The 15,997-nt window shown below is 44.5% G+C and overlaps 1 protein-coding gene across 18 annotated transcripts in view; it reads right to left on the bottom strand.

The window, feature by feature from the left end:
- Positions 1-15,997, bottom strand: part of MAPKAP1 (MAPK associated protein 1) — a 240,055-nt gene that overhangs the window by 47,674 nt on the left and 176,384 nt on the right. For 16 of the 18 annotated variants that reach the window (XM_042245202.1, XM_027965752.2, XM_042245212.1 and 13 more), the window contains 1 exon segment: positions 12,373-12,480. The exons of the other annotated variants lie outside the window; for them this stretch is intronic. In XM_042245202.1, the coding sequence (XP_042101136.1) occupies positions 12,373-12,480 (108 nt within the window). 18 annotated transcript variants of the gene reach the window in all.

Genomic DNA, 15,997 nt, shown 5'->3' with positions numbered 1-15,997 from the left:
TTTTAAACCAGACAAGTTCTGACTTTGCATGTACACCTTTTCTGTCTGGATCCTTCTGGAAAGGCGTGAGTCCAACCACACATGAAAGATGTCTGGCACTGCACCATGTGCATATTAAAAGATACTACTGTACGATCAACTTCACATTTCAAAACCACTTCTGTTAAGAGAAGACATTTTTATCTACTCGAAGTAAAAAAAATAGAACCTGAATATGTTAAAAATAAACATTAAAAAACCACTCCCCAAACTGTTAATTTAATTGAAATATAACCCTTTGGTATTTTGTTAAATTAGCAATTAAAAAGGTCACAAGCAATTACATGAAACAAAAGCCACACTGTGTTCATCTACATTAATGCTGAACTGGGTCTCCTCGTGAATGACAAGATAAATTGTAATGGTGCCTTCAAAGACTTCACAATGCATTTTGTCAAAGTCGGGAGTGTTCACGTCTCTATGTGCCATGGATTACCATAATGTATTGTGTCAAAACGCTCAGGCTGCAATAACTCAAAGATGTATTGTGATAGATCAAATTTTGGGGTGGGGCCTAAAAGTGACTTGAGCACCAGAGCTCAAATGGACTGACAACAGGCTCTGGAAGGATGACAGAGAGCACTTCCAGGATACAGAAAGCACCGAGGGACAAGCAGGAAATCCGAGAGAGGAAGGAGCTGAGGTAAGGAACCAGGAAAGAGGAAACAAGGAGCAGCACTTGTCTCAAAGGCAAAACCAGCCTGGGGAAGAAGGGGCAAAAGGAAAGGGAGAGAGGGAGGTGAAGGAAGAACGAGGGGGCAAGAGCATGGGGGCTAGGGTGTGGCCTCGGGGCTTGGCATCACCGCAAAGAGCCCGGAACGCTGTGTTCAGAGTCACAGAGCCAAACCGAGCTCTGGCACTGAGGGTCCGGAGCGGGCTAGAAGCTTGCCCAAGGTTCCACTGTTGGGAAGAGACAGAGCTGGGACGCATCTATCAAGACCCCTGCCCCTTCTTCCCAAGTCACCACGCTCCTACGAGCAGCAGCAAAGACAGGGACTAAGGTGTGGGTAACTGTCACCTCTAAGTCAGCTCAGGGCCCCAGGCGTGGTGAAGGAAGTCGCGGGGGGCGGGGGCGGAGGTGGGTCTATAACCTCAATACTATTTTCATAATAATGACAGTAAGACATGATTTGCCCTTTTACAACTATTATCTTGCAAGTGCACAAAGTAATAAGAAGTTCACTGATAATGTTCTGATTCCACATTGCAACCAACCTTTAAGTAACTACCACTTGAGTTTTGGTAGAGTAACAAAAATTCATATGCACCCTTATTGAAAAGGCTATTGAAATACTCCCCTCTTTTCCAACAATGGATCTATGTTAGCCAAAATTTCCGTGACTATCTCAACCAAAATAATGTGTTGTAGCAGACTGAATGCAGAAGTAGGTATGAAAATCCTGGTGTCTTCCAAGCCAAACATTACAGCAATTTGCAAAAACAGAAAACAGTTGCCCATTGGTTCAGAAGATTAGTCAATAACTTATCTTCCTGATGGTACAAAAATAAATGCTTTTCAGAGAAAGGAAAAAAAAAAACCCAAGCCAAAATAAAACAGTGCTGCTCTTATCATTACATTTTTATAAGAAATTATTAAAAAAATTTTAATAAACATGTTACTTATGTTAACACATAATGGATTTACCATTGTTTTTAATGAATTCATAAGTCATTTAAAATCTTTCAGTTTTTAATTCCTCATAAAGAGATATAACCCAATAAACAAGAGCTCTTTGGGGGTCTCAATAATTTTGAAGTGTATAAAGAGGTCCTGAGACCAAAAAGTTTGGAAATTGCTGCCTGTATTCGTTCTCACACCACGTCTTCATTGTCCCTGGACACCATCTGGACAACCACGATGGGCAACAAAAGCACAAGTACAGCTCCGTACCTGTCTTACATCCCTGACAACAACCGCAAACAGAAAGCCTGAACACACACTGTTAGAGTAACAGGCTTCCTGCCAGGTGTCAGATCAAGGCTAATTACAACTAATATTGTTTAAGAAGCGTTTTCATATACTACATGATTTCACTGTAGCTGAGGGAGACACTCAGAGGCAGTACACACATAACTTTCTTTCAGACAAATGAGCACTAATGATTAAATTAAAGCTCAGATGAACTTGATGTACGCCTCCAGCAGATGTCTTATGTTCCTGGACACAAACTACATGGAACATCAAACTTCATTTTATGATTCAGTGAGTCTCAGGTCAAGTCTAAAAGGCCTAAGTCTAAAAGGCCTCATCTAGTTAGAAGTTAAAGCAACTTCTATCTTTCACCTCCAAAAAGATCCACGTCAACTTTAGGGCTCAACCGAAGTTCAAGTGGCCTTTGCCATGTCCTTATCTGTGGGCTTCCCTGGTGGCTCAGATGGTAAGGAATCTGCCTGCAATGTGGGAGACCTGGGTTCGATCCCTGGGTTGGGAAGAGCCCCTGGAGAAGGGAATGGCAACCCACTCCAGTATTCCTGCCTGGAGAATTCCATGGACAGAAGTGTCTGGTGGGCTACAGTCTATGGGGTAGCACACAGCTGGACACGATCGGGTGACCAAGCGGCAGAGTAGTTCATATGTACACTCTCTGTAGCAGGATGGCCCTGGTGGCCCCTCCTCCCAGTCACCCAGCACCAACCATGTGCCAGAAGCCGTGCTAGTGCTTTGGGGACACGGGAGGATGGCAGCAGGGTTTGCACTTGGCTGGCGCAAAGAGGCTATGAAGGTGAGTCGTGCAAAATAAAATGGTGTGGGTGGGGGGGACAAGTCTTCAGAGCGAGGCGCTATCATCTCAGGACCTGACATGCAGTGAAAGACTGTTGTGCAAATGACGGAGAGTAAGCAAACTGCCTTCTGCCCCATTCTATCTTGCAGCCTTATTGCTACTCCCCAGATAGAACGATGCCGGCTTCAGCCAAACTGGATTTTGTTCCGGTTACACCATCTGGCCAGAATGTCCTTTCCACTCTAAAATTTATACACTTAGAGGTCTAATCCACATGGAGTCTTTTCCTGCTCTTTTCCCTGAAATCCTGTCACCCTTTGCTGAAGGCTTTCATTATAAGTGTCTTACATGATAAGCATCTGGACTCCCTTTCTGGACTATGGGCTCCTTGAGGGCAAGAACATTCCATCCTATAGAGTGCAGAGTAGATGCTCACAAAATGCTGTTGGTGGCCTGAATGCGGTTGATGTCACACATTAACCGTAACGGTATCTGAGTTGTACACCATCCCTTGTGTTTTACCTCAGTTACTAGAACCTGACACACCAATCCTACTTTTCCATGCAGACGCCTTATGAGACAGGGACCCTGCCTCAGCAACAACTTCAGTGACAACGAACATTTACTGAGCGCTTATTACATGGCAGACACTACGCTCGGCACTTACATTATCTCACTTCATTTTCTCAATGCTCCTTTAAGCTGGCTAATAGTCTCCTCCTTGCCCAGGTGAGAAAAACAAGGCTCAGAAAGTCATCCTGCTAGTAGAGTCATACAACTAACATAGGCTGGAGTTAGGACAGGAACCCAGGCCTAACTGCAAAAATGTGCCCGAAACCACCACATAACTCCTTGGGTAAAAAATGTTCCTTAGATGGACTGGGAATGTACAAGTTCATGGGCCATAACAGTATCTAAGGAGAAGACAACCATGCCTGGCTTTGCCAGAACAATCAGGGATAAAACCTTACTCTCTCTTCTCTGGTAAGACTCAAAGCTAGTACGCGAGTGAGTCATGGAGAAAAACTCTCCTTTAGCACTCTATATCCATCACATTTTTTTCCCAAAGTCCTTTTAAGTCCCCAAAGACTCATAAGCCCCCAACTTCTCTTCTATTAAACACTTCCCTTTGGCTACTAGTCATTTTTGCTGGTCTCTAAAAAATAATCAATAGGTGATATACTGAAACACACACATGCACACTCCCATGCCCCGTGCAGTAATCTCTTCAAAGCCTCCAGGATCATACAGTAGGATATAGCCTTCACTGAATTTGCCGTGCTGCAACCAGGTAGGGATCCGTGCTGTCACTGCCTAATTGATTAAGCTCTTGGAGCCAGAGCCTTTCCACAGGGAGATTTCAGACCCTCGATAAATCAGGATAATCTTGTTTTATGAGGTGATCAGAAGGAAACGATTTCAGGTTTGTAGAATTCCTAAAAAGAGTGGATTGTGGAGGCGGGGGAGGTTTAAGCTCTGCGTCCAAGCTCCTGTCTGGCCCCCAGTCTCATCTTTCAGCACACTCTCCCCTGCTCATTTCATTCCACTCCATTCAAATACACTATCTCAAGCACACCAAGCTCTTTCTCAAGACTTTTGGACAAGTAGTCCCTTGGCTTCTGGAACATTTTTCATACTCATGATCTGAATGGCTCCTTTTCATTCTTCCTCAAGGTCTACTCTCACCAGCTCCAGAGCCCTCCGATATACTCTCACCCCCTTCGCAGCACTCAGAGCAGCTGTGAACTCCATGATGTGGGGGCTGTGTATTCTCTCTACTGTCCCAGGACAGTGACTGGCCCAGAAGAGGGGCCTTCCATGTTTGGAGGATGAATGAGGAAATATATGTCCAGAGTGAGGCCTATACAGGATCAATCATGACCATGCACAGGTCTGAGCCACTCGCTCATTACAGGTCTGCCTGGAAGTTAGGCTGATGACCGATTCCCCTCACTTCCTCTTCTATTGTGTCTGTCCCTGTTCAAAACACAGGAAAAGTAATGGAGTCTTCTAAAGAGCCTGGGCATTTTGGACAATTTACATGACAAAATATCTTAAGAACTGTAACAACTGATCAACACTGAGGCATCTCTCTGACTCCAGAGTCAGAATGAGGGCATGCACGCTGGAAGAACCCCACCTCCCATCAGGGTAGTCACTGCAGAAATGTCACCTGCTGTGCCACTCGACCATCAGGCAGGGGCTGCAGGGCAGCTTCCAGGGCCAGGAGCCCACCAGAGGGACGCAAATCTCTGTGCCCTCACTTAGAGCCTGTACGGGCTGTGTGGCTCGCCAAACATATTTCCACACTGCTCTAATGTACCAGTGTATCACTTAATGAAAGTTCTTAATTGTAATTCAATTAATTACATACACAGAGTCCCCAATTACATTTTCCAATAAGACATTGGCTGTGGTACAGGTCTAAATGCACTTAACCAATTTTAATATATTAAGACCAATTTCCCTTGAATACTAATTACTACCTAATGATAAAATGTAAAGGGGGGGGGAACTTTCAACAAAGAGGGGGGAAGTGAAAATGCAATTTATGTAGAATTTCTCAGCCCAAAGAGCACAAGGCAGACACTCACTGCTGAAGAAGTCGGTGTGGACAGGGCACACGCTTGTTTCCAGTTCAGATCAGCACTGTGTCGTGCCCTAGAGATCACTCACCCTCGGTGCTGGCTGTTGCCCAAAGGGCCCACAGGAAGTCTAAGAATCTAGAGGGAGAAGAGGAATGACAGGGAGGTAAAAGGCCACCGCGCCCAAGCGAAGACTAGCCAGGGTGTCTGGACACACAAGCACAGCAAGTGGCCAGGACTCGCGCTGGGCACTGCGCTTTACCACATGCATTTAATACACACAATTTCATTTAATCCTTAAAACAGCTTCACAGGGAAGGGATTCCCACTGGGTTTTACAGATAGGGAAATGGAGCTCAGAGGAGGGCTTGCCTAAGGACATGCTGGGGCCCCAACATCCTGCCTTTCCCCTACAACACACTGCCAACCAGCTCAAGGCAACCAGACAGCAGGAGGCGGAGACACAGGTATTCTGGCCTCGGGGATAACGTGTCTGTTTCATTTAAATTCTGTTAGTGTGCAGCAAGCAGGGAGCTATTATCCAATATCTACTTGAAAAAATTCTCACCCATACAGAAAATTCCTTACAGGGAACACATTTCCCCCCACCAGAGGCAGACACGTAACCGGCTTTCAGCAGTAATTCAACCTAAGATATCCACCGCGAACACCACAGTCATTACCATTTGTAAATAAGAGTTTATTTGCAGGATCACATTTTTTTTTTCTCCTGCTTTTGAGGATTGCTGTTGTGGTATAATAAAAGAGGCTTAAAGCCCTGGTACTTAAGTCACATGATAGAAATTGGAGAGATTAGTCATTTGTAACTGAAGAAGGCAAACCCTCCAGAAGCCAAGGAGAACCCCGAGGGAGTCTCCAGGGCTGGCACAGAGCGCACATGGGAGGGGGGATTGGCCCGCTAAGAATACGCACCAAGAAGATGAGACGGAAACACACCAATATAAGCAGTCATTCACCACCTGCAGTTGTTTTTTTACTGAGTAATACTGATGGGAGTTGGTGATGCCAGTGGTAAAGAACCTGCCTGCCAGTGCAGGAGACTTGAGATGTGGGTTCGATCCCTGGGTCAGGAAGATTCCCTGGAGGAGGGCATGGCAATCCACTCTAGGATCCTTGCCTGGGAAATCCAGTGAACATAGGAGCCTGGCTGGCTACAGTCCGTGAGGTCGCAAAGAATCAGGCACGATTGAGCGTCTGAGCATGTTGATGGGGGCAGGGGGGAGGGAAAATCCCAAGTACTTAAAGATGATGAAATTCTCAAATCTAAAGATGCTAACCCCAAACCCAAGCTCCTTTTAAATGTCATCACACACTTATACCTTGGAGCCCCAGGAAGCAGCCTGGTGATGCTGGGGTCTCAAAAGGCTCCCTTCCCTCCTGAGGAATGAACCACATCTGGGCACGGGCACTGAGATGTAGGGGGAACTCAAATCCAGTCCCTGTCCTTTGGGTGGGGGTGAGTGGTCACAGTCCAGTGTGGGAGTGGGGAAATCCATCTAGTGGAATCAGTACCAGACAGTGGTAAGGAGAAGGACTCTACCAGAGCCCAGGGAATGGCGGCCAGGCAGTCTGCAGACGCTTTGAGAAGGAGGTGCCTTCTTTCCTGGGTCTTCAAGGGGAAACTGAGGAGGTGAAAGAGGACTCCCCAAAACTGAGACCCTGAGACACGCTCCTCTGCTGCAGTCCAGCTATCTGAGGGTCTGCCCACCTTGAGGGGAAGCTCTTCCTCAGTGCAGCCTTAAATTAAGGAGACTGACTTCACTAAGGCACTGAAATAAGGGAAGGTCTCCTTGAAAAGAAAAGGAGAGCAAAGGAGATTAAACAGGTATTTAAAGAATCTTCTTTCTATGCAACTTCTTTAAGGAAACAATTAGATTCAGCTCTTTCACTAGACTTAGTGGACAGAAGACACATTTTTCTAGGTCCCCTAATTATTATTCATGTGACCATGAGCAAATCACCTTCTTAAAGCCTTAGTTTCTTCTGTAACATAAAGATGACTGTGCATGCCTAGTTGCTCAGCTGTGCCCAACAATGTGCAACCCCATGGACTGCAGCCCACTAGCTCCTCTGTTCACTGGATTCTCCAGGCAAGAATACTGGAGTGAGTTGCCATTTCCTCCTCCAGGGGCTCTTCCTGACCCAGGGATCGAACACGCATCTCCTGCACTGGCAGGCAGATTCTTTATCCACTGAGCTGCCTCGGAAGCCCAAAGATGATGACCACACAAGCCTAAGAATAACAGCACCTCCACCTCATTTAATCCTTACAACAACCTTGTGAAATGGATTCAACCACTTCCATTTACACAGGAAGCTGAGGCTCAGAGAGGTGACCTGATTTGTCTGATGTAAGAGGTGGCAGTGTCCAGCTAAGGTCTGCCTCATTCTAAACACCATGCTTTAAGCACTATTTTGAGCTGCCATGCGGGCAGACCAGTGAGCGATAAAACAGGGAGGACACAGTGTCTGACGCTTCGTGGTACTCCATAAAACCGGTTCAATTCCAGGTCTGTTTCAGCCCTGATGATGGGAACTTTCAAGTTTCTCTCTTAAAGCTGTAGAAACAATAAGTTGGTATACGTGGCATCTTTCTTCTAAGGCTCTGGATGGGCTTCCCATGTACAAAGAGTGGGTAAAGGGAAAGGTCGCTGGCAACATTTGGTAGAAAAGGAAAATGAGGTTCAGTCTGCTGCCAGGATTTATATAGGCACTTGGACAAGAATGGAAATCTCCTAATGTCACATCCTCTCTAGAATGTACTCAGGCTTCCTTCTGGGCTGATTCCAGCTTTGAGCAGACAGTTGGCTGAAGGATGCAGTGGATTATCAGACGAGAATCCAAACTGGAAAGCTCAAGGACTTTGGCTCGTCACTTTCTTATTTAGGCCAAGATCCAAGCACAAGTGTTGCCTCTCAGTCCCTAGGCAGAAACTCTTGTCACATTAGCTTCATTTGCAAGCTTCTCTCTTAATAGTACATAAAGACGATTGTCATCACCCTTCTTAGGATTGAAAATTTAGGTTGCTGTATCAACAATCTCAGGGTAGACTTTCGAATCAGACAGGTGACTTAGAATTCTGGTTCGTCACTTAGTGACTAGCTAACACTGGACAAGTCACAACCCCTCTCTACAATCAGAAAAGCATCTTGAAAGGTGGTTGTGACAATTATAAGAGAGGGAGCAATATGTATAGCATGAGCCTTACAGTTGCAGGTCTGAGTAATTAAAAAAAAAAATCTTTTGACATGATTGGTATAAAAAGCCATGCCCTGTCCCTCTGCGGAAGGAAGTCTGAGAGGCTTATGCCTGCTCTTACGGCAGTCTTCTCCATCAAGTGCTTTTCCTTACAGGTGTACCTCTTCCAGGACACCAAAGCACAGGTGCCAGAAAGCGGCCTGCTTCTGAGCTCTCTGGCCCCGCGACACACACTTCCGCTCTTGCCCTGGCCCCCACTCTCCTTTCCCATTCTGCACACTCCCTCCCCCACCACATATCTCCTTGAGGGCCCAGACAGTTCCAGTGCTTCCGACTGCCACATCCATGTCTCATCTGCTTTATGAGCCACGGAATGCTGCTCTTCTATTATTTATTAATTACAGTTAATATTTATTCAGTGTTTTATTATGTCCCAGGCACCATTTTAAGAGCTTTATGAATCTGCCCATCAACCTTATGAGGGTAAATTAGCTACCTAAGAGAAGTTAAGTAAGCTGTCCAAGGTCACACAGCCAGTTAGTGGCAAGGCCAGAATGTGAACTGAGGGTCTGGCTTGACAGCGTATTCCCTTAAACACTGCATGATAGATGCTTATAACTTAGCTCATTTCTAAAATGGCTTTAAGGATAGCAAGCCCATCCTGATCAAATACAGTGACAGAAGTGAAAAAAAAATCTTGTTTTTGAAACATTTTTCTTTGTCTCAGTACAACTTCTTAATAGGTAGCTACTGGGGAACAATGTGCATTCCTGATTGATATTTCTATTTAAAATTAAAAAAAAATCTTTTCTATAAAAAAGAAGAAATAGTTTTTATGATTTACTTCCATTTTAGAGAGACTAGTTATAATATTCCATTGATTCCAAACCACTGACCACCTGGCACAGTCTGTACGTGCTGGCACGGTCTTCTTTCACTAACAAAGTGACTTTGACTCAAAGGCAAGCACTGAAAGGACCTTGTGAATCCTTTAAGATGGGGGTGCTGAGGCTAACAGAGGTCATGCAACTTAATTAAGACTATGCTCGTACTTGGAAGTGGAAGTAGAGTAAGAACAGGAGACCAGATTTCAAAACTGTATCCATCGATCCTTATAGCTTTTCTTTCAGAGTGGAAGAAAGTCGCTCAGTCCTGTCCAACTCTTTGCGACCCCATGGACTATACAGTTCATGGAATTCTCCAGGCCAGTATACTGGAGTGGGTAGCCTATCCCTTCTCCAGGGGATCTTCCCAACTCAGGGATTGAACCAGGGGCTCCTGCATTGCAGGCGGATTCTTTACCAGCTGAGCTATCAGGGATCCCAAATGTGTGTATATGTATGTCTTTATATGGGTGTATTCATGCACATATACAGAATATGTTTGCATATGCTTAGATGATCCCTGGAAAGATACCAAAGACACTGGGAACAACTGCTGTCTCCTGCAGAGGAATTAGGGGAGAGAAGGGAGGCTAAAGATTTTCATTATACTTTGTTACCTGAAATTTTTTTGCGTATCTGAATATTATATATCCAAAGTCTATACCAATATCCTAACAATCTTTTATCTTATTCAAATAACAAGAAGTCAACAATTTGAGACAGAATCCACTACAGAGTTCCAACGTACAGCACAAGGCCCATAATGGGTGAGGAGTGAATATTAGGTGAATTAATAAAGGTCAGTCTGGTATGGATCAGGTATACCCTCAAAGCCAAAGCCTTTGACTGTGTGGATCACAAGAAACTGTGGAAAATTCTGAAAGAGATGGGAATATCAGATCACCTGACCTGCCTCTTGAGAAATCTGTATGCAGGTCAGGAAGCAACAGTTAGAACTGGACATGGAACAACAGACTGGTTCCAGATAGGAAAAGGAATACATCAAGGCTGTATATTGTCACCCTGTTTATTTAACTTACATGCAGAGTACATCGTGAGAAACGCTGGACTGGAAGAAACACAAGCTGGGATCAAGATTGCCAGGAGAAATATCAATAACCTCAGATATGCAGATGACACCACCCTTATGGCAGAAAGTGAAGAGGAGCTAAAAGCCTCTTGATGAAAGTGAAAGAGGAGAGTGAACAAGTTGGCTTAAAGCTCAATGTTCAGAAAACGAAGATCATGGCATCCGGTCCCATCACTTCATGGGAAATAGATGGGGAAACAGTGGAAACAGTGTCAGACTTTACTTTTTGGGCTCCAAAATCACTGCAGATGGTGACTGCAGCCATGAAATTAAAAGACGCTTACTCCTTGGAAGAAAAGTTATGACCAACCTAGATATCATATTCAAAAGCAGAGACATTACTTTGCCGACTAAGGTCTGCCTAGTCAAGGCTATGGTTTTTCCTATGGTCATGTATGGATGTGAGAGTTGGACTGTGAAGAAGGCTGAGCGCCGAAGAATTGATGTGTTTGAACTGTGGTGTTGGAGAAGACTCTTGAAGAGTCCCTTGGACTGCAAGGAGATCCAACCAGTCCATTCTGAAGGAGATCAACCCTGGGATTTCTTTGGAAGGAATGATGCTAAAGCTGAAGCTCCAGCACTTTGGACACCTCATGAGAAGAGTTGACTCACTGGAAAAGACTCTGATGCTGGGAGAGATTGCGGGCAGGAGGAGAAGGGGACGACCCAGGATGAGATGGCTGGATGGCATCATGGACTCGATGGACGTGAGTCTGAGTGAACTCCGGGAGATGGTGATGGACAGGGAGGCCTGGCGTGCTGCGATTCATGGGGTTGCAAAGAGTCGGACACGACTGAGTGACTGAACTGAACTGAACTGATACCCTCAAAGACTTGACAGTGTAGTGGGAGAGACAGACATCAATCATTCATTTGGAAAAATAGATAATTATAAACAGAAATATATGCCATGAAGAAAAAGTAGTATGCTCTATGATGGAATATAGCTGGGGACCCAAAGTGAGGGATGGATGGGGTTTAGGCAATGAGAGAACATGGAGATCACATTTGGCCTCTATTAAGGTGACATTTAACTGAGAAGAAGGATGAGAAAGTTAACCAGAGTAGAGGAAAGAAGAAACTGCCTGTGTGAAAGCCCTGAATGAAGCAGGAATGAGGGAGAGTTGGCTGCTGAGATCAGTCTCCACATGTTGCTCCTTAAGTCAACTGGGGTACAGAGGAGATGAATGGTCAAAATTCACAAATCTGAAACTCTAAAGAGAAGGAAAGAAATTAACTAAATTTTAAAGAGGCTTTCTTGGAGAAGGAAATGGCAACCTACTCCAGTGTTCTTGCCTGGAGAATCCCAGGGACGGGGGAGCCTGGTGGGATGCCATCTATGGGGTCGCAGAGTCGGACACGAGTGAAGCAACTTAGCAGCAGCAGCAAAGAGGCTTTCTACACAGCACTAGGAACCACCCTATGCTGCCTCCAGCCAAGAGTATGAAAATGGTCAGAATTTTCTAAAACCTGATGACTGACCAGTGATATTGACAGGGCCAGATGCTTTATATACAAAATAGCCTTTACCACAGAAAAGGCCTTACATTTCTAAGCCGTTTCCAGGATTGTTCCTAATTTAGGAAGACAAGTTTAACAGATTAAATATTAATCACAGAGAGCCAAGCAGGATGCAGACTCTTTACCAAAAAGCATGAAATCAATCATTTCACCCTGGGATTACACTTCTGGCGTGAAGGCTGAGGTCTGCTTTGGAAAACAGTCACTTCAAATCTGCCTAGGGAGGCCAGACCACTGAGCATTCCCAGACACGGGACTAGTGAGCATGTTGCAACGGACAAAGCGGACACGGAGCGAGGAGGCCAACGTACTGTTCTCGCGGACCAGGCAGAACTCCCAGGCGCTCTGGCTCTCCAAGGTGCTCTCCAGGTCCACGGCGACGTTGGGCTCGCTCTGCTTCTCCAGGCGGTACTGAGGGCCTGGAAGATCAAAGGGGCAGGAGGAGGGGAGGAGGCTGAAACAGTGAACTGAACATTGAGAAAACACCACACGCTGGCGAACAGCTGACAACGCATTAGGAAAACACTGATGTCTGCCTGGCGTCTAGCTATCCAAGATGGAAGAGTCTGAGTTTTTTTCCCCACAAGGTTTCACATACTTGTCTGTTCTATTATCGGGTCTACTTTTGTGCAATTCTCCCCTAAATGAGATGAGAAGTAAAAGGCTTTTGAGTTGGACTGACTTGGATCCACCATTGTGGCTACAATGGTTTCCCAGGTAGGAGCAGGTACCCTCCCCTCCCTGCGTCTCTGATTCCTGATGTGTAATGTGGGAACACATACCTTGAAGGGTTATTGTGAAGATTAGATATGAAACAGGAAAAATACTTAGTAATGTACCTGCCTCATAGGAGGCACTCTTACAACATTATAATTATTATATGATAATGAATAACCAATTACAAGCAGAAATAAAGTATGCTTAGAACCCAAAAATGCAGAAAAACTTTTTAAAAAGCAGATAGGGTAAAATATAAACTCCAGGTTTGGGGGTTATAGTGACAGAAGGAAGTAGCTGTTGACTCATGTTTTTGTTGAAATATTTATGAAAACACAAAAGAGGCACAGGTTCAATAATACTGAAGACCAGGAATATTAGCTACCCTGCATCTCAAGGCGCTTCTGAAAGATCTTAAAACACTGGGGCACTTTATACATTTATTCATGTATTTCTTTGTCAAGCCATATGGCAATCTTGTTCTTCTCAGGTAACACCTAACGATCCAATGATGGGATTCAAAAGACTGTTCCTGTTGTTGTTAATGGGTATTGAAAAGATTAGAGGTGTAAGAAACTGATTATTTTGACTATGAAAGGCATGTTTGGTCAGACAGGAGGTGGGAGAGATCTGAGGAAGCGCCAGAGGCCCTGCGGGGCTCCCAGGCGGAACACGTATTTTTAGACATGTTCCTCAGGGGTCGTCATCTTGTCGGTTATTCGCATCCGACGCTTCTCCTTCATCAGTCTGGAGGCATTTCACTCACCTCCAGCCATTCCTCTCCCATGCTCCTGAGTTCATCCGCAGCACTGCAGGTGCAGTTCAGTCTCATATTCGGTATATTTATCTTTTCTCTAACTTTTCTCTATATTTGATCTTTTCTCTAATTTCACTAGCATTTCTGCCGATCATCAGAATTCTTACACACGTTCAGTCCTTTTTCACACTACCTAGAGGTTTTAAGCCTGCACTACGTTAACAATGCTCAAGACACATACAACTATGTAAGGACATGCATGCTCAGAAGTCTATACGGTTCTGATAAATTCTAGTACACTGTATTTAGGTCAAGAATGCCTTGCAGTTCAACATTCTACACAGTTCAATTTTAGTTCCAAAAACATAAAGCGAATAAAGGTATGGAAATACAGATATTTCTCAGTTTCCATGAGCCATCACCCGGCAGTGCCAACATCTGTCAATTACCGAGCCTGCCTGCTGCTGTCGCTGGACGCTTTCATACTCACTGGTGGGAAGTAGTCACCGGAAGTCACACGCAGCTAAGCTTGAAGGAAACTTAGCTGTTGCGAGAGTCCCAAGATCCCTTTTCCCTGCCCCCTCACCTGCCGCTGTCCCCTCCCCAACCTCCTCCCCACTTCACAGCCCTGGGCAGCTTCGGCCTATTAGAGAGAAGAGAGCCACCACCAAACTTGGGGAGCTGCTTTCTGAAATACTGGCCTGTTAATTTCCCACAACCCTGGTATCTCCCAGCAACACAATGCACACGCACTGATGTTCGTTCCTGTGAATTTACAGTAAAATCTGGGTACAAAGTTTAGCTGTAATAATTCATTTTTTTAATGACAGTCAAATGTGGGAATAACCCAGACCTAACAACTGGTGGTGCAGATGATAAAGAATCTGCCTGCAACACAGGAGACCCAGGTTCGATCCCTGGGTAGGGAAGATCCCCTGGAGAAGGAAACGGCAACCAATTCCAGTAGTCTTGCCAGAACTCCATGGACAGAGGAGCCAGATGGGCTACAGTCCATGGAGTCGCAAAGAGTTGGACACGACTGAGCATCTCTGAGACTCCAACAGGGAGGCCGGTTAAACAAAATATTGTGAAATACCATGAAGATATTAAAAGTGATGTTGCGAAAGTATTTGATTTTATCAAACATATTTATAATGTGCTAGTTTATGAAAAATTATAACACAACATGTGTAAGATGATTTCAACTGTGAAAAATATACGTAAAGTAATGGAGGGTGTACTGGAAGGTTATTTCCAAAAGGTGAACAGTGATTATATTGGAGAGTGCGATGATGACTGTTTTTATTTTTCCTTAGTGGTTTTCTGTATTCTTCAAATTTCCTGTAACAACTTAAATAAAAGCTACTTTTATTTATCATTTTAAAAACATTATATATACTTATAAGTCCTCCAGTTTCTTACTATGCCATTTTTCTGAGGATACTGTAACTACCACACACTGTGGCATCTCCAATAAGTCTTTCATTTGCAATACTTTAATCAAAACTAGACATTATCTGTTTATTTAGGTCAATGCTTTCATCTTCAGTAACCCTGTAAGCTGGCATGATCACTCTGAGCACAGCATATAGGGTTTTGGGCATCCAGAGCTGTTTGCCTACCTGACAGGCAGATAGTAAGCAAGCCACTCCCTTCCTGATTCTGGGAGCCAAGGCCTGGCTGCTTCAGGGTGCATTTCAGGCTGGTCTCCTTTGTACACTTTTTCCTTTTGGTCTCTGCGGCTGCCTGGGAAAGCAGGGGAGGCAGGGAGTACTCCAAAGGCTCCCTTATCACTAAACACAGGTCCCTGCATCACTCTTTAAGCCGTAAATGCCGTCATTCCAGATTTACTTTCTTGTTTCTTGAGTTCTGTAGATTTTTCTACAAAAATAATTTGTTTCCTAAAAGTTGCTGGAGGACTTTCTCCTTGAGCCTAGTATCATGACGATTCTAAATTGCCACATGGCCATTGTACACCAAGTGCTCCGCATATGTTACCCTACTAAATCCTCACAGCTACTCTGAGAGGCAGATATTACCAGCCTCATTTGACAGACTGGGACCCTGAAGCGAGGGATCATGCAACCAGTCTAAGATCACACAGGCAGGAAGCAGGATGGGGGAATGTAACCAAGGGTCTTTGGCACTAAAGCCTATGTATTTTTGAAGCTTTCTTCCTTTAACAAACTATAAATGGCTAACCTATATTAAAAAAAAACAAACCCATGGTTTATACCATAAGTATATATTTTTGGTAGCTCCGTGGATTCATTTGGGTTCTAAATTACTTGTGGTTTCCATACACTCATTTCTACAATAAATGATCTGAAATAATTATTTTAGTGAAATTCACAAGCGCTAAGTATCCCATGCTCTATCCGGGTTCCTTAGGAATACAGGCTAACCTTATTTTGCCATCTATCCAGGAAGATCCTCTCCCCATCTTTCTTAAGAATATTCCT

The sequence above is a fragment of the Ovis aries genome, chromosome 3 (genome assembly GCF_016772045.2).
Source record: "Ovis aries strain OAR_USU_Benz2616 breed Rambouillet chromosome 3, ARS-UI_Ramb_v3.0, whole genome shotgun sequence".
In the NCBI taxonomy this organism is placed as follows: Eukaryota; Metazoa; Chordata; class Mammalia; order Artiodactyla; family Bovidae; genus Ovis; species Ovis aries.
The sequence above is the reverse complement of the archived record's forward strand: the minus strand, read 5'-3'. Positions and strand labels throughout refer to the sequence as shown.